The sequence below is a fragment of the Chiloscyllium punctatum genome, chromosome 16 (genome assembly GCF_047496795.1).
Source record: "Chiloscyllium punctatum isolate Juve2018m chromosome 16, sChiPun1.3, whole genome shotgun sequence".
Lineage (NCBI taxonomy): Eukaryota > Metazoa > Chordata > Chondrichthyes > Orectolobiformes > Hemiscylliidae > Chiloscyllium > Chiloscyllium punctatum.
Genome location: NC_092754.1, coordinates 5,724,884 through 5,743,786, shown reverse-complemented (window position 1 = coordinate 5,743,786; position 18,903 = coordinate 5,724,884). Strand labels below are relative to the sequence as shown.

Genomic DNA, 18,903 nt, shown 5'->3' with positions numbered 1-18,903 from the left:
TCTCTCTATTAAGGCTTGCAAAACAGTATTTCAGGAATGTGCTGTTGATTTTTTTTTCCCTTGTTCATTGCAGGAACTTGGCCCGCGCCTAGCTGCCATGTTAAACTTTAACCTGCAACAACTGTGTGGACCTAAGTGTCGTGACCTAAAGGTAGAGAATCCAGAAAAATATGGTTTTGAACCAAAGAAGCTTTTGGATCAACTGACTGATATTTACCTGCATTTAGACTGTCCCCGGTTTGCAAAAGCCATTGCTGATGACCAGGTTTGTGTGCATCATTTCTGAATGCTTTCCTTTTGCCCATTTTATACATAAAGTTTAAGAATAACTTCTAACAAAGTACGTGTTTTCTGAAGGGAATTGATTTTATGTTATGCCTTTGCTGCTTAATGCTCCTTTTCTGTGGTTTCATGTTACATCATGTGCTGCATGGAACAGTGGGTCCTGCTGTTCGAAAGAATAATTGAATGCACATGCTGTAACATTTTTTCTAACTGTTTTCCATGCACTGTACTAGACTAAGTTGCTTCACTATGCGTTGGGCAGTTATCTCTCAGCTAGGAGTATCTGTTAATGTGACGATTTCTTAAGAGTGTTCAAAGTTTTGTGAGAAGATTTGTAGCTCGGGTGCTCGTTGTTGTGGTTCTGTTCGCTGAGCTGGGAATTTGTGTTGCAGATGTTTTGTCCCCTGTCTTGGTGACATCCTCAGTGCTTGGGAGCCTCCTGTGAAGCGCTTCTGTGGTCTTTCCTCCGGCATTTGTAGTGGTTTGAATCTGCCGCTTCTGGTTGTCAGTTCCAGCTGTCCGCTGCAGTGGCCGGTATATTGGGTCCAGATCGATGTGCTTATTGATTGATTGATTGAATCTGTGGATCAATGCCATGCCTTTAGGAATTCTCTGGCTGTTCTCTGTTTGGCTTGTCCTATAATAGTAGTGTTGTCCCAGTCGAATTCATGTTGCTTGTCATCTGTGTGTGTGGCTACTAAGGATAGCTAGTCGTGTCGTTTCGTGGCTAGTTGGTGTTCATGGATGCAGATCGTTAGCTGTCTTCCTGTTTGTCCTATGTAGTGTTTTGTACAGTCCTTGCATGGGATTTTGTACACTACATTGGTTTTGCTCATGCTGGGTATTGGGTCCTTCGTCCTGGTGAGTTGTTGTCTGAGAGTGGCTGTTGGTTTGTGTGCTGTTAGGAGTCCTGGTGGTTGTAGTAGTCTGGCTGTCAGTTTGGAAATGCTCTTGATGTATGGTAGTGTGGCTAGTCCTTTGGGTTGTGGCATGTCCTCGTTCCGTTGTATTTCCCTTAGGCATCGGTTGATGAAATTGTGGGGGTATCCATTTTTGGCGAATACACTGTATAGGTGTTCTTCTTCCTCTTTTTGCAGTTCTGGTGCACTGCAGTGTGTTGTGGCTCTTTTGAACAGTGTCTTGATGCAACTTCTTTTGTGTGTGTTGGGGTGGTTGCTTTCGTAGTTTAGGACTTGGTCTGTGAGTGTGGCTTTCCTATATACCTTTGTGGTGAATTCTCCGTTAGGTGTTCTCTGTACCATCACGTCTTTGGAATGGGAGTTGGTTGACCTTTTCTTCCTCTCTAGTGAATCGGATTCCTGTGAGTGTGGCGTTGATGATCCGGTGGGTGTACTCTATTTCTGTGTTTTTAATGATTACAAAGGTGTCATCCACATATCTGACAGAGTTTTGGTTGAATTTGCGGTAAGACTGTTTGTTCTAACCTTTGCATTACCGCTTCTGCTATGAGTCCAGAGATCGGTGAGCCCATGGGTGTGCTGTTGATTTGTTCATATATTTGGTTGTTGTATGTGAAGTGTGTTGTGAGGCACAGGTCCAGTAGTTTGAGTATGCCTTTTTTGTTGATAGGTTCAACGTCCTGTTGTCTGTTCTGTATGTCCAGCAGGTTGGCTATTGTTTCTCTGGCTAGGGTTTTGTCGATAGAGGTGAACAGTGACGTTATATCGAATGAGACCATGGTTTCTTCCTTGTCTATGTGTATATTTCAGATGATGTCCAAGAGTTCCTGTGTTGATTGTATAGAGTGTCTGGATCCGCTGATCAGGTGTTTCAGTTTCTGCTGTAGTTCTTTAGCCAGTTTGTGTGATGGTGTCCCTGGTAGTGATACTATGGGTCTGAGTGGGATGTCTAGTTTGTGCACACCAGGGACACCATCACACAAACTGGCTAAAGAACTACAGCAGAAACTGAAACACCTGATCAGCGGATCCAGACACACTATACAATCAACACAGGAATTCTTGGACATCATCCGAAATATACACATAGACAAGGAAGAAACCATGGTTTCATTCGATGTAACGGCACTGTTCACCTCTATCGACAAAACAATAGCCAACCTGCTGGACATACAGAACAGACAACAGGACGTTGAACCTATCAACAAAGACGGCATACTCAAACTACTGGACCTGTGCCTCACAACACACTTCACATTCAACAACCAAATATATGAACAAATCAACGGCACACCCATGGGCTCACTGATCTCTGGACTCATAGCAGAAGCGGTAATGCAAAGGTTAGAACAAACAGTCTTACCGCAAATTCAACCAAAACTCTGTCAGACATGTGGATGACACCTTTGTAATCATTAAAAACACAGAAATAGAGAACACACACCGGATCATCAACGCCACAGTCACAGGAATCCGATTCACCACTAGAGAGGAAGAAAAGGACAACCAACTCCCATTCCTAGACGTGATGATACAGAGAACACCGAACGGAGAATTCACCACAAAGGTTTACAGGAAAGCCACACACACAGACCAAGTCCTAAACTACGAAAGCAACCACCCCAACACACACAAAAGAAGTTGCATCAAGACACTATTCAAAAGAGCCACAACACACTGCAGTACACCAGAACTGCAAAAAGAGGAAGAAGAACACCTCTACAGTGTATTCGCCAAAAACGGATACCCCCACAATTTCATCAACCGATGCCTAAGGGAAATACAACGGAACGAGGACATGCCACAACCCAAAGGACTAGCCACACTACCATACATCAAGAGCATTTCTGAACTGACAGCCAGACTACTGCGACCACCAGGACTCCTAACAGCACACAAACCAACAGCCACTCTCTGACAACTCACCAGGACGAAGGACCCGATACCCAGCATGAGCAAAACCAATGTAGTGTACAAAATCCCATGCAAGGACTGTACAAAACACTACATAGGACAAACAGGAAGACAGCTAACAATCCGCATCCATGAACACCAACTAGCCATGAAACGACACGACCAGCTATCCTTAGTAACCACACGCGCAGATGACAAGCAACATGAATTCAACTGGGACAACACTACTATTATAGGACAAGCCAAACAGAGAACAGCCAGGGAATTCCTAGAGGCATGGCATTCATCCACAGATTCAATCAGTTAATAAGCATATCGATCTGGACCCAATCTGGCCACTGCAACGGAAGCTGGAACTGACAACCGGAAGCGGCAGATTCAAACCACTACAAATGCTGGAGGAAACATCACAGAAGCGCTTCACAGGAGGCTCCCAAGCGCTGAGGATGTCACCTAGACAGGGGACGAAATGTCTGCAACACAAATTCCCAGCTTAAAAGTGTTTGTAATGAAATGCAGTGAATGATGAGTTTCACACGAGCTGAGAGAGAATTTGCAGTGCAGCACCAGCTCCAGGCAGATTGACACGTCGGTGACCAATTTTTAGTCAACCATCAGAGAAAAGGCCTATTGACTTCAAGCATGTGCCTCTTCCTGGCCTCAGACAGTTAGCATTCACGTCAGTCCTGCAGAGGATTATTGAGATCTGGAGTGCACCACCTAAAAAGGTGGTAGAATCAGATTCCTTAGGATCTTCCAGAAGATAATTGGATATGGCAGTGAAGAGGACTGATTTACGAGACTGTTTGATGTTTTTCAGTTTGGTCATACGAATAGGAAAGCAGAACGCATTTTAAAAGTATTTATTGATTTCAAAGACACATGCTATGCTTGTAAAGGAATGCAAGAAATTGGCATGGAGATACAATAAGCAATTAAGCATTTGTCTTTATTGCAAGGGGGTGGACTTGCTACAATTGTGCAGGTGAGTTCACACCTGAACTATTACATGTCAATTTGGTCACCATATTTAAAGTAATACATAATCACCTTGATGACAGAACTGCAAAGCCTCTCTCTAGGTTGTCCCCTTGGGTGGAAATGTTATGTTATGATGAGAGGCTGATCAAATTGGTTTGATATTCTTTGGAATTCAGAAGCATGAGAGCAGACCTCAGTGAAACATGTTTCTGAAGGGGCTCAACAAGGTAGGTGCTGAGAGGTTCCTTCAGCTGGTCAGGGAATTTAAAACATGCCACTGCTGTTTCAAGGACTGAGGTTAATCAGTTCTTAACTGAAACCAGTTGAGTGTCTTTGGAATTATCCATCCCAGAGTGTTGTGCATGTTTTATTGTTGAAAATATTCAAGGCAGAGATCCTCAGATTCTGTGTCTGAGGAATTGAAGCCCAAGATCAATGAAGGTGGCAAGACAGACTCGACAAGCTGTTTCTGGTCTACTTGTGTTCCTATTTACTTTATTCTTGGAGGAAGCCGAGGCATGGAACTAAATTGGATCCAAGAGATGTCACGGTTAAATGGCTTCCTCCTCTGTTATAGGATTCTTTATTTCTAACATTCATTCCCTTCCAATAAAATAACAGAACAGCTGTTCCTACTCTAAATAAACTGACACTAATGATATTGTAGCCAACAAGTTGGAAATTAATCATTGCTGTTGGTTTAAGTTGGAAAGTATGCAGATGCGTAGAATCTCTGCAATGCTGAAAGAGACAATGTGACCTGTTGAATCTGCAACGGCCCTCCCGAGAGCATCCCACTCTGTCTCTGTAACATGTAGCGTTTACCATGGCTAATCCACCTAATCTGCACATCCCTGGATGCTATAGGGCAATTTACCATGGCCATCTCACCTAACCTGTAAATTTGGTCTGTGGGAGGAAACCGGAGCACCCAGCAGAAACTGGGAGAGGGTGCAAACTCCACACAAAGTTGCCCTAGGCCTGTCCCCCAGGGACTGCTGTGAAGCAGCAGTGCTAACCACGGTGACATTTTGCTGGTTACAGCTTGAAATTAATTGCTATTTTTCTAACATGGCCCATGCTCATTCTGGTAACACCAAATTACTGACGGTCAAGTTGCATTCTGCTACCCTGTTGGTCACCACTTTGTTATTTAACAAACTGGGTCACCAGAACTTGGATGAGCACTTGAAGTGTCATTACAATGAAGGCTGTGGGACAAATGTAGATAAGTGAACGTTTTTTCCACTGCTCATTGGGTGATTAGGCCTCATCTGTAATTGTCACCTCTAAATCCATTTGTTAATGATTATTGGTTGATAGATGTTTTGTCATTTTATCTGCAATATCCTAATACCTTTTTTCTTTTGGAACAGCGATCATACAGTAAAGAATTATTTGATGAGGTGATTTCAAAAATGAGGAAAGCGGGAATTAAATCGACAATAGCTATTGAAAAATTTAGACTTCTGGCAGAAAAGGTGGAAGAAATAGTCACAAAGAATGCCCGTGCAGAAATTGACTATGGAGACGCACCAGATGAATTTAGAGGTAAACTAATTTGGAAAATTTTAATGTATAATTAGAATGGAAAGTATTGTAGTGACTCATTACAATAATCTTGTAAAATGCTCTGAATTTTGTGTCAGTTCTGGTATGTTATCTGATAATCATTTAGTCAGGCTGACAAAACATTTGTTTTGAATATCTCTTCATCTAAGCTACCAATACCTGGAGTAGCATTACAAATTCATTTATATACATTACAGTTTCTGGACCAAAACTAACAAAGCTAACTAAATTGCACTAACTTAGCACATCTTAACAGACCATTCTTTCACAACATTGTAATGTACTGCAGCAACCTTTTAATTACCAAGGTTTGTAGTAGCACCCCTTTCTTCACAGTTTATTATTGTTGGAACCCACTTAGCTAATTTGTTACAGTTAGCAATCTCATCTCTGGGTGATGTCAAGTTACCTGTAGATGCTATATCAGGATATGACTGCAGAAACTGCACTGAAATTAGAGTGAAAAAGTCAGTGGCAACTACATTATTCCATCACGCGCTAAACTGTGTTTAGCATCCACCTCTGTTTTATGATCTGATTCCGTTGTTAGGTCAATATTTTTAATGGACAGACTTTATTTGAAATTTTAATAATTTGCACAGGTTTAAGGTTTTGGGCAAGGGATACAGTAAATATAAGACCATAAAACATAGTGGAAGGAAGGCCATTTGGCCTATCGAATCCACTCCACCATTCAATTGTGGCTCAGGTCCTGGCCTCCATTGCACTCATTACAATGAGTCATAGAACTTTTCAGATCCTTAAGGACAGCATCACAGCACAGGTCACAACTTAACAAGCTCAAATGCTTGGAAGTCGAAGCTCATGACTAGAAAGATTATAGCTGCCACTTTTGATATTGGAGGCCAAGTCTCCATCTGTTTCCTGAAGAAAATAAAGGTTCCTATTGCACTCACTATTGAAGACCTTCCATCATGTTTGTCACAACTGGATTTTATTTCCTTAGTTTCCAGATTTCAGCCTAATCATACTTGCCCAGAAAACAAGCCTGTATTTCAGTGTGTGAAGAAGAACATATTTGCACAATAATGACTTGGAACCTGCTGCTTATGAGGGTGGTGTTGGAGGAAACTGGATGGGCACTAGAAGGAAATAACTAAACCTGCCCAGCTGTAGGGATTGAATGAGCAAGTGGGACTGACTGGATTCTTCCCGGCAGCTGCATAGACTTGATGAGTCCAGTGGCCTCCTGAAATGTAAATGACTCTCTTTGGAAAAGAGATTCTAATGCATTACTGCACAAGAGTTGGTGAAATTCACACAAGCAGGTTGTAAGTTAGCTTAATGAGCCAGTCGATTTGTTCTCTGACGTTTTGTCACCATGCTAGGTAACATTCGTAAGCCTCCGATGAAGTGCTGGTGTTATGTCCTGCTTTCTATTTGTGTGTCTTGGTGTATTGTGGTGGGTGATATCGCTTCTGGGCCTTTTTATGAAAGGTTGGTAAATGGGGTTCAAATTGATGTATGCCGATGGAGTTCCGGTTTGAATGCCAGGCCTCTAGGAATTCCCATGCATGTCTTAGTTTAGCCTGTCCCAGGATGGATGTATTGTCCCAATTGAACTAGTGCCCCTCTTCGCCAGTGTGTAAGGATACTAACGATAGTAAGTCATGTCTTTTGGGTGGCTAGTTGGTGCCCATGTAATCCGGTGGCTAGTTCCCTGCCCGATGTAATGTTTGTTGCAGTCCTTGCAGGGTGTGTATGACATTCATTCTGCTGGTTGTTGGTATGGGCTCCTTTTAAATTCATCAGGAGCTGTTTCAGTGTGGTGGTAGGTTTATGGGTTAGCAGTTGATGTTGAATCATGCCTGGGTTGATGACTATATGAGCACTGTTTCATTCCCAACAGTGAACATTACAAATTCAAGTCTTTTTTTTTCAATTACCGCAGATCAGTATATTAAAAATCTTTACAAAAACAAGGGTTGACTTTCACTGTCAGTTGCATTTTACATTTAGTCTGTAAGTGTCATTTTGAAATATAAATCAAAAACAGTAGTTCACATTAAAACAATGTGATGTGGTTTATTAATTGAATTAATAGATATCCTTTGTAGAATTGAAATGTGTTTAAAAACAGTCAAGTTCATTGTCTTTGGTATCTGATGCAAAGTAATTTTGGCATCAGGCCTTTTGGTATACTCAGCCATTTTGGTCTTGAGCCAGACCAGACCTTTTCATTCCATAAAGCTTTGCAGGACTATTTGATTTGGCCCAATTGGATGTATATAAATATGTGGCATTTCTGGTGACCATGTTATTGTCTGGTTTTTGAGGATTTATTCTGATGCATGATTCTGAAGCTCTGGTCAGTGACTGGTCTCTATTTTTACAATGTATTCAGGCTTGGGAATTTTCAGAGAGGATTCGTCTTACATTCTCATGTGCTGAATTTCTTTGCTGCTTTGCAATTATTCGATGATTTGGAAACCATCCTTTTTGTTTTAAGTTGTCTGTCAGGTTTGAATGGAGTTTCTTCTTCTGCTGGACACCCATTTCCAGTCGTCATTTTGTACACTTGGTCTGTTCTCTGTGCATCTTAAACTCCTGCAGGCGTCGCCTTTGGCAAGTTAGCCTGTATTACCTGTTTGATTGTGTGCTTGTTTGTAAGGTGAATAAAATATGCACTTTGAAGGTGAAAAATTGAGGTTGACCCCAAGCACAAATCTATTTCTTAAAAGAACGGAGGTGGGGTTTACACTTTAAAGGATAGGCTTAAACATAATCTTTGGTGTCACAGTCATAGAGATCTGCATCACAGTAAAAGACCAGTGTCATCTGCACCAGTCAAAGATGGCCAACTAACTATTCTCATTCTGTTTTCCAGCACTTTGCCCCTAGCCTTGTACACCGTGGCATTGCAAATGTGCATCTAAATACCACTGAAAAGTTTTGAGGGTTTCCACCTCTGTTGTCCTTAGAGGCAGTGAGTTCCAGATTCCCAACATACTCTAGATGAGAGTTTGTCCTCGCACCTTTGAACCACCTGTCCCTGGGTCATTGATCCCTCCATCAAGGGAAAAGGTTTCTTCCTGTCTACCCTATCCATGCCCCTCATAATATTTGTACATCTCCATCATGTCCCCCTCCGTATCCTCTGCCTAAGAAAAGTAACCCCAGTCAGTCCAATCTCTATTCATTACTGAAACACTCTAGCACAGGCATAAACATCCTGGTAAATCTCCTCCTGCACCGTTTCCAGTGCTGTCACATTCTTCTGATATTGTGGATTCCAGAACTGCACACGATACTCTAGCTGTGGTCTAACAGACTTCTTGTATTGTTAGGGACTTCACTGCTCTTAAAATCTATGCCTTGACTGATAAAAGCACATATACCATATGCCGCCTCGACCCTGTTTTTCACCTGTCCTGATACCTTAAGGGACCAGTATACATGAACACCAAGGTCCCAGTGATCTTTAATGCTGCCCAGGATCTTACCACTCATCATGTATTGCTTTGTTTTGTTTGTCTTGCCCAAGTGCATCATCTCTCATTTAGCTGGATTGATTCTATTTCCTATTGATCAGCTCAGCTATATCCTCCTGTAATCGAAGGCTCCCCTCCTCACTATTTACCACCCCACCAATGTTTGTAGCACCTGCAAACTTACTGCTACTGAAAAATAAGATTGTCTTGTATCCTATGGTGTACATTAAAAGTTGAATTACTCTTAGATACAGGGTTGAAGAAATTACTAATGTTGGAACAGGAGTAGACCATCTAGATAATAACTGATCATCTCAATGCCATCTTCGTGGGGGGCACGGTGGCACAGTGGTTAGCACTGCTGCCTCACAGCGCCAGAGACCCGGGTTCAATTCCCGCCTCAGGCGACTGACTGTGTGGAGTTTGCACGTTCTCCCCGTGTCTGCGTGGGTTTCCTCCGGTTGCTCAGGTTTCATCCCACACTCCAAAGATGTGCAGGTCAGGTGAATTGGCCATGCTAAATTGCCCGTAGTGTTAGATAAGGGGTAGATGTAGATGTAGATGTAGGGGTATGGGTGGGTTACGCTTCGGCGGGGCGGTGTGGACTTGTTGAGCCGAAGGGCCTGTTTCCACACTGTAAGTAATCTAATCTAATCTATTCTAAATCTAATTCTCATACTATCTCCATATTTCTTTGTCATTAGTCTCCAGAAATGTATATGTTTCTGGCTTGAACATGTGCAATTATTGAGCTTCTATTTTTCTGAGGTAGAGAATTCCAAAATTTCATCACCCTCTGAGTGAAGAAATTCCTCCTTTTAAGTTAGTCTTTAATGGCCGATCCCTTATCCTGGTTCCTGGTTCCTAGTTCTCAACTCCCCAACCAGGCTAAACAATTTATCCATATCCACCCTGTCTTACCTTGTGAGAATTTGGAAGTTTCAATAAGATCATCTCTCATTCTTCAAAACTCTGGAGTCAGGATTTGACTAAATGGATGCACAAAAAAATGCACAAAAGCTGAAAAGCCAACAAAACAATGTGAAAACCGGGTAAGGTTTGTAACAGCCTGATTTCTGAACAGCATACGTGGGATGGCAATGCTCTTGCCAAGTGAACAGGAGCTCGTGATTTTTCGCAGTCTCCTCTATAAACAGCAATCCTGTCAGCAACAGATGTCACAGTCCATGGGTAGGCTGGGTACTGCTGGTTTCAACTCGCTGCTTTATGACCACTGCCTGTCATTGCTTTCCTGCTGCTCATATTGTGGAACCTCTCTGCATTTTTAATACATCGCACATGCTCAGTTGTTTCAAATATAAAATTATACCAGCAGAGTTCAGGGTGTTTAATTAGATAGATAAATGTTTAATACAACATCGTAATAGCTGTTAGAGTTGCTGAATTATAAGGCCTCTGTTCCAGATCCATTGATGGATACTCTGATGAATGATCCTGTGAAATTACCCTCTGGGACCATAATGGACCGTTCCATTATTTTAAGACACTTGCTGAATTCACCAACAGATCCATTTAACCGTCAACATCTGACTGAGAATATGTTGGAGCCAGGTAATGAATGTTACTTTGAACCTGCATTACTTTTATTATGCAAGTTAATGGCTTCTTCCAGTGGTAGATGAGGTAAAGGCATTGCCCAGTATGCTGATGTCTATAGACCAGGAAAGCTGTAGGTTTACTCTGCAGTCAGGTATTAGTAGGGATGGATGCTAGTTATGCTCAGTGTGTTGACACTCATTATGGAAGTCAGACATTTTGGAGATACACCAGAAGGCTACTGTCATCTGAAAAAAAAAATTGTACCCCAACATAAATCATTTTCTTTCTTTAAATAAAGACAGTGCAGCACTTCTCACTTTGCAACAAACTGGCAGGGTAGCAGCTTACACTGCCTCGCCATGCCATTTGCCTGATCTGAGCTGTTAGTTATGTTGCAAAAACCAGAGACAAAAGAAAAATCATTCTCTTCCCAACAAAATTCCAAAAAAGCAGAGCCTATCCATCTCCCCAAAAGATTCAATAGCACGACCATCGTCACCATTCACCAACACAACACCGTCAACTCAATTGGACCAGCTACATGCATTCTCCAGCATGGCACCAGGGTGTAATCTACCTATGTGTTAGGAGTGTGTTGGAATACATTAAATGCAATGAAGGAAGCTCCTTCCTAAGTAACTTCCATTCAGTTCTCAGTTTGTGTTACTTTCTATGTTGCAGTGCCTGAACTGAAGGAAAAGATCCATGCTTGGATGAAAGAGAAGCAACATGCAAATCGTTCTTCACAGTGAAGTGTTACTTATGTGGGATACAATGAGAAAAATGTGTAGTTGTGAACTTAGACCACCAGATTATTAAGACCCAAACGCAAATCTGCTCAACACTGAGGCTGTGCAGGCTACGTCTGCTGCACTGATGTTAAAAAGGGTGAACTGAATGCATTAGGAAAATGTAATGTCTCTGTAAATAAATCTAATTTAAAGAACAAAAATAGCTAAAAGGAGAGAAGTTCAGAGGTATTGGGTACAATTTAGAATACCTTTTTCAGTACAGCTATATGTGACCAATTCCCTTGTAGCAATTTTGAAACAAAAAGGGTCTGAGCAAACAATGTTTTTTAAAATGACTGTATTAACAGAAGATGGTCTGTATTTTAGGTTGACGTTATTACTGTATCTTGCGACCAGTCGCTGCTAAAGGGACTGTTTTGTTTGCTGCACTAAATGTTTCTCAAAACCAAAGTAATGCACAGGCCCTTTCCCTAAAACCTGATGTTTTAATTATGAGACATAATCAGTTGGCTCACAGGATTAATGGTGAGACTGTTGAATTCTATTTGTTTACCATTAACTTATACTTTTGTCTCTAGCTTTTCTCCCCCACCCGCCCCCTGACACCAGTGCTTTTGTGCAAACTCTGTAGCAAGCAAGCGAGGTTATGGAGTTCATCCATTTCTGCTGAACCATGTTCTATGACCATCGTTTTTTCCACAGTATGATCTGCATTATTGAAATATTTTGATTGCAATAAGGCTTTTTTTTAAAAAGAGGGATTTTCTCCAAGGAATTACTTCAGTCCAACTGCTGTTGGATTGCCTTCCTCTCCCTGAGGACCTTTTACTGCTACAGCACACTAGAGGGCACTCTTGTTTGCCAGGAGTTCCTTCAGCCTTATATCAATGTGTTTTAACTAGTATATGTTGGGTGCCACTTCAGTGACTACCTAATAAGTGAATAAAAATGAAAACTCCAAATTCTTTTTTTCTATCGGCCCTGTTGTATTCACTCCTGTTACATTAATTTGAGCTTTTAATTCTTTGTAAGTTGACTACATTTTCTACATTCTCTGTAATTTGCTGCGAAGCTTGTTATTTCAACAGTCCTGAATTGCAGCAAGCTGAGGTAATGTGAAGTTACTTTGCATTATGGAAAATCTTCTTTGAAAATTAAATAAAGTATGCAAGAAAACTCCCAAATTACAAGTGATTTCCAAATAACTGAGTCGCTCACAGTTCCACAAAAATGCTTCAACTGAAGAATTGACTCTGCTGCCATTTCTGCATCAGATAGTTTAGAAATCATCCAGTATCACTGGAATATCTTGATGTTCTTTTAAACTGCAGCACTGTGACATCTGCAATTCTGCATGCATCCAGTTACAGTGACAAAACTGAGCTAGCCACCATTTCCTTTCAGTGCAGCAACATCTGTGTTAACGGGGAAAAGAAATCCAGTTATCAGGTTTGAGTATGTGGGCATATTGCTCCATTTATATAGTGACAGTGTTGTGCAGCTATACATCAGTTGCAAGCCTTTGCTGTAACTGTGAATGATGACTGCTCTGCTGCATAACGCTTTTAGTCTCAGAATTTGGGGCAGCACGGTGGCTCAGTGGTTAGTACTGCTGCCTCACAGCACAGAGTCCCAGGTTCCATTCCAGCCTCTGACAACTGTCTGTCTGCATGGAGTTTGCACATTTTCCCCGTATCTCTGTGGATTTCCTCCCACAGTCCAAAGACGTGCAGGTCAGGTGAATTGGCTGTGCTAAATTGCCCACAGTGTTAGGTGCATTAGTCGGAGGGAAATGGGTCTGGGTGGGTTACTCTTTGGAGGGTAGGTGTGGACTGGTTGGGCCGAAGGGCCTGTTTCCACACTGTAGGGAATCTGATCAATTGTAATAGTCTAGCTTAATTCTTTTGCAGTAAAATCTGTAAATGTGCAAAATCATTACAGGAACAGCAATAAGTGGAAGCTGCAATATGAAATGCTGTCAAAGGAAATTGGAATTTTTATTATAACTTTAAACAGATTGTCAAGACTTCGCTCTTATCCCTACCATTCTATGCACATTGAGTGCCTCTATTCCTGCAAATTTTCGTCGAGATGTCCGTTTCATTTCAGCTGCCAGTAGATCGATACTACAAATTCATATCTGGTGTAAATTTTTCCATTAAATATTTTACAGTGCTCTTAGTTTTCAAATCAGTTTTACACTTTTTTTTCAAATTGTACCGATTCTTAATCGTAGTGGTATGTTCTTTTTATGCAATGTACTTGAGGAAGATAGCCGATGAGTTAATTGAAGATGTTTTCAATTTGCTGGCTGTAAACTGAGGTGATTTTCATTGCAAAGCTCCAGCAAGCATATTTCTAACATGTGATTTAATCCTGTGCAAGCAATTTTAAAATTCCGGGCCCATTTCTGTACTTAACATCTGTGTACATCCACCCTAATTCTAGATTAAATAAATGTTGTCACATCAAATGCTGGTCATTTACATCTCACCATGATACAATTAATATCTGTTGATAGTTCTGTGCAAAATTTGAAAATGTATACTAAATAATCTGTACATTGAAAGTCTATAAAATATTTGGTCTTAAAAGAGAAACTGGAATTCAGCAATAAAAGTGCAAAGTGATGGGAGTGCACAGTCAGCTCAGGGATGTTAGTAAAGAGAAAAGACAGGCCAATGTTTGAGGTGTCTATTCTGCTAAAATACCCAGGGATTTGAATCTAACATGTCTCTAAATACTGGCTGGCCAGCTGTGCATTTCTACCCCTTTTATATTTGTTTTATCCGATGCCTAAATTTAGTTTGACTATTGTTGCAAAAATCCAGCTTCATAAAGGTCTAATCCAATCAGCATTAATGACACTTTTTGAATTGTTAAACTGGTATTCTAGCTGTTTTAGTGGAGTGTCTTGCTCGACATGTTGCAAATAACAGTTCAACAAGAAAAACCAGTGTGTTCTCCTGAATAGAGCTTTTACACATCATGGCTCAGGGTAGCGCACACTCCTCTGAGTCAGGTGATTGTGGGTTGAAGTCACATTTCAGAGACTTAGACGCAACAGCAGCAGCAGAGTTGGCAGAAGTGCTGCCCATTGAGATGTTAAACTGACTTTGTCAAGTGCCTAAAATGTAGAATATAAACAGTAAATGTTTAACTAGCTACTGGTCTTGTACCTGCCCACATCCCTGCAGTTAGAATATTTAAATATAAAATGCTGTTGCTAAAGTATGGACATTTTCTACAACAGCAGTGTTACATGCAATAGGAGTAGATCATTAAATAAATAAATTCAGGCTAAATATTCTAATAAGTGAATCTTGTGCATTTTTTCATTTGTCCTTTTCAGAATCCTCCCTGTTTAATCTTTTGAGCCAAAATTCATTGTTGTGGCCAGATATTGTTGGATTTTGTTTTCTCTTTAAACAGGAAGGATGCTGTGCAGATAATGAACATCTGAGGTGCCTCTCTGTAAGTTGTACAACCTATCATAGAGCTGCCACTGATTATAATGTAGTTATGAACAGTATGTGAGGCATAGTCTGTCCTTTTCCAGTTCAGATGTGTAACATGCACATCAGTCTGTTAATTTTATCTGAACTTTGAAATTCATTTTTGCTGCTTATGTAAAATTTGAGGAGACCTGGTGAGAAAATAGATGACCCTTTCTAATCCAGAGCCTTTCTCAAGACAAAGTAATTCAAATTTACGATTTCAAGTAATGTCCCAGTATTAGCATTTTGAGCAAATTCTCAGATTCTCAACATTCTCAGATTTCTCACTGACGCCCCCTTTAAAATTCAAGGCCTTAACTATTTTAGCATTTGTGATGCTGTTGTTGCAAAAAGGATAATTGAGACCATTCTGGACTAGAAAGAATCTAACATTCAGATCTGTTGCATAAGGTAATTTGAAGGTCTTTAGCCAATTACTACAATACCCTGATAATGTGATTGTACTCACCTATCCTTTTTATCCCAGTACTGTTGAACTGGACTTCTGGCTCTGCAACAAGAAAATGAGGAAATTAACAGCTACATTGTCCAATGAAAATTTGCATTTTTGGTAATGTCGTACTGCCCCTTGCTGTAGGTACTTTAATTTCTGGTTTATTTTTTATTTTAAAAAGCTGGGAGTTTTCTTTGTTTTCTAATAAATGCTGTTGTAATCCGAGAACTGTTTTTAATGATGAACCTGCTCAGAATGGTGATTCCTCGAACTTTGCCTGATTGCCTCGAACTTTGAATTCCAATAAATGGTGGTATACGTCTCAAATACAAAATGGTATCATTGTCTTCTACTGGGTTAGCGAGTCATCATTTTCTGTTTGAAGTCAAATGTATTTGCACTTTAGTGACCTTTTACTCTGAACTGGATTCCACTCCGTTATCTGTTCTGTATAATTCTTGTTTTCATTATTCTGTAAACTATTGAAGCATCGACTACACAAGCTACTATATTTCTTCTTGAGCTTGGGGCATTTTTTACACCACGCTCATGTCTCCTCTTAGAACGGTTGTGAAATCTATTAGATATTACCTTCCTCTACAAAATTACCTGTTTCCAGGATCAATCTAATTTGAGCTCTGGCAGGTAATTTGAATGACCAAAGTCGCGTAGGTGCGACTGATTCTCCCACATTTGTTTTTTTTTGGCATGGTTACTTAGTACTGAAGTAAAAGATGCAATAACTTGTCCATCTCTTATCTTGAGTTCTGGCAAGGATGAGTAATTCCTTGATTATTTAAAAGCTGCTCAAGTATGCAACATTGTTATACAAATATTATGCATGAATGTTCACTAGGTAAGCTTTGAATGTACAAAAATGACATCTGGTACACATTGTAATCCAAAGTTTCCAAATGTTACTTTGAACATACCTGATAACCAACCAGATTAACTTGATCTTGAGCTTGCAGTTGTCAACTGAAGACAGTTGAAGTAGCTGGTGGAATTGTTGAGAATTCTGTTATGCCAGTTGAATTATAAATGATTGCAGTAAACGTATCAATGACGTGTGTTTTGACTCTTCAGTTGCAGTGATATTGTTCCTACATCTGGGCCAGAAGGTCCAGTTTCAAGTCCCACCTGCCTGGTGATACATTTTAATATGGTTGAAAGGGTTGATTTAAAAAATATAAAGAACAAGATATATAATACCTGGCAAAGGAAAAGCATCCTTTTTTGAACAGGAAAATGTGTTTGAAGAGGAAGGTACAGACTGAGCACAATTGAGGGTGACTCATTATCCCCTCAAGAATTTTAACTCTTTTCCTTAGTTTGTGTGAGCCTGTTTCGAAAATGTACCTGACTAATCTCTGTTTAACTGCATTAATTGTTAAATTGATATTCCACCTGCCCTTATGCAGATGTTGCAAAATGTTTTGTCAAGAATTACCCGGATGCTATTCTGTATAGAGCTTTAGCACATCATGTCGGCTGTGGTTCTGTGGGTAGCATACTTGCCTCGGAGTCAGAAAGTTGTGGATTTGAAGGGCATTTCAGAGACTTGAGCACAATAATTTCAGGTTGTCAATCCTGTGCAGTACTGAGTGCTCCATTTGAATGAGATGTCAAACTGGGGTCATGTCTGGGTGGATAAAAGCTCCTGTGGTACTGGCCAAAGAAGAGCATGAGAGACATCCTTATACTATGGCCAATGTTTACAACACAATCCAAATCAGTGAAGTGCAGCATTCTGTCACTGTTTCTTTTAATCTTGATCTGTGAACAACAAACTGGTGCAATTCTTGATAATACAACAGTGACTATGCTCGCACTTAATTGGCCAAGGAAAATGCTTTGGGGAGACCTGAGGCCATGAGGATTATAATAGAAACTTCTTTTATGTCAAATCCGATAATGTAATAGAACATAGAACATTACAGCGCAGTACAGGCCCTTTGGCCCTTGATGTTGCGCCGACCTGTCATACCAATCTGAAGCCCATCTAACCTACACTATTTCATGTACATCCATATGCTTGTCCAATGATGACTTTAATGTTTGTAGATACTAGTAAGTTCATATATATTCTCTTCACAGGGATCAGTGAACATTTGAATATTTGCAGCACAAGGAATTTAATTCTAAAATAAAGTGCAATAAATATATTGCCATTGTGTGACTCATTTGTTTATTGTGGTTTTTTATGGGATCATCTAATACTATAACAAAATCCACAGTTTTAGGGAAGAATAGTCTTTTCTTACCCATTGATTTCCTGGAGATAGCCATGATAGTGAGTTTTGAGAATATTTGTAGCGCAGGTTGAGGTTCTGGATGTAGGTTTGCTCACTGAGCTGGAAGGTTCATTTCCAGATGTTTCGTCACCATATTAGGTAACATCTTCAGTGAGCCTCCAGACAAAGCACTGCTGGTGATTCCTGCTTTCTATTTATTATTGTATTCTTATTTGTAGTCATTGTAGCAGCATGGCATTCATACTTCCCCTGTGACTGCTGTACTCCATGCTGTTGGAAAACTTACAATTCTTTATTCGAAATGCTTTTGCAGGGATTCTAGATCTAAGTTGTTAGAATTCAGCTTTGACCAATAGCATAGGTATTGTACGTTGCTGATCCCAAAGCTTTTCATGAGACTGGCTTTGATGAGCCTTCACATGGAATAGTCATGGAGCTATTTATAATTATTCTCAATTCAGATTTAAGTTGGTGAATACAGAAAGGAATCAAAATTATTTTGACACTACTGCATCTAATAGTAAATGTTCAAGATTATGAAAAGGACTGTAGCTATTTAATCTCCTTTTGTAAAATAAGGTGTTATGATACAGCAATGAAGGAGTAGCTAGGTGGAGGCGAGACATTTTCTAACAATCTAGAAGGGAAGTCAGTAGAGTTATCCTCCTGGGCCACTCATGTCCATGGGTACTTTAACAGTGCAATTACCAGGATCAGGTTACCTGCTTAGTGTCTCAGCCGCAATGCATGGTAATCCAATGAAACACATAATTCACAACAAAACAATTAAGCTTATTGATACTGTTCCTTGTGTGTAGGGTCTCTCCAGCTGAGCTGTTTGGATATTCGTGCAAATGCAGGCCAGATTTCCAGGGAGTTATTAAACAGTATCTCAATAAATTGTAAATGATAGTATGGCTACAGACCACCATATCATGAGCTGTACAGTTTCCAGTCTCCGAATAGAGTCCCAAACATGCCTACTCAGGTCACAATAGTATAACTACATTGTCATTAAATCTTTCTTTTGCACAAAGCTTCATTAAACTTTTTCAGCTCTGTCCATTCTTCCAAGAAGTTTGAGTTCCTGATGTCTTTCAGAGTTGACATACTCCTAGCTAAATAGAATTTGATTATCCTGTAACTGCGGAAATATGGAGGTGTTGGGGGACAATTCTCTGCAGATAAAACTACCAGATGTGCTCCTTTTATTCTCTGCACCACACCTGCCCAAATACAATTCAACAGTGGCTCCAGTTTT

General features: G+C 40.3%; 1 protein-coding gene across 2 annotated transcripts in view; it reads left to right on the top strand.

The window, feature by feature from the left end:
• Positions 1-15,721, top strand: part of ube4b (ubiquitination factor E4B, UFD2 homolog (S. cerevisiae)) — an 85,564-nt gene extending 69,843 nt beyond the window's left edge. For both annotated transcript variants that reach the window (XM_072586102.1, XM_072586103.1), the window contains 4 exons: positions 74-265; positions 5,477-5,651; positions 10,550-10,696; positions 11,366-15,721. In XM_072586102.1, the coding sequence (XP_072442203.1) occupies positions 74-265; positions 5,477-5,651; positions 10,550-10,696; positions 11,366-11,436 (585 nt within the window). In that variant the 3' untranslated portion in view covers positions 11,437-15,721. The remainder of the gene's footprint in view (positions 1-73; positions 266-5,476; positions 5,652-10,549; positions 10,697-11,365) is intronic.
• Positions 15,722-18,903: the final 3,182 nt, after the last annotated feature.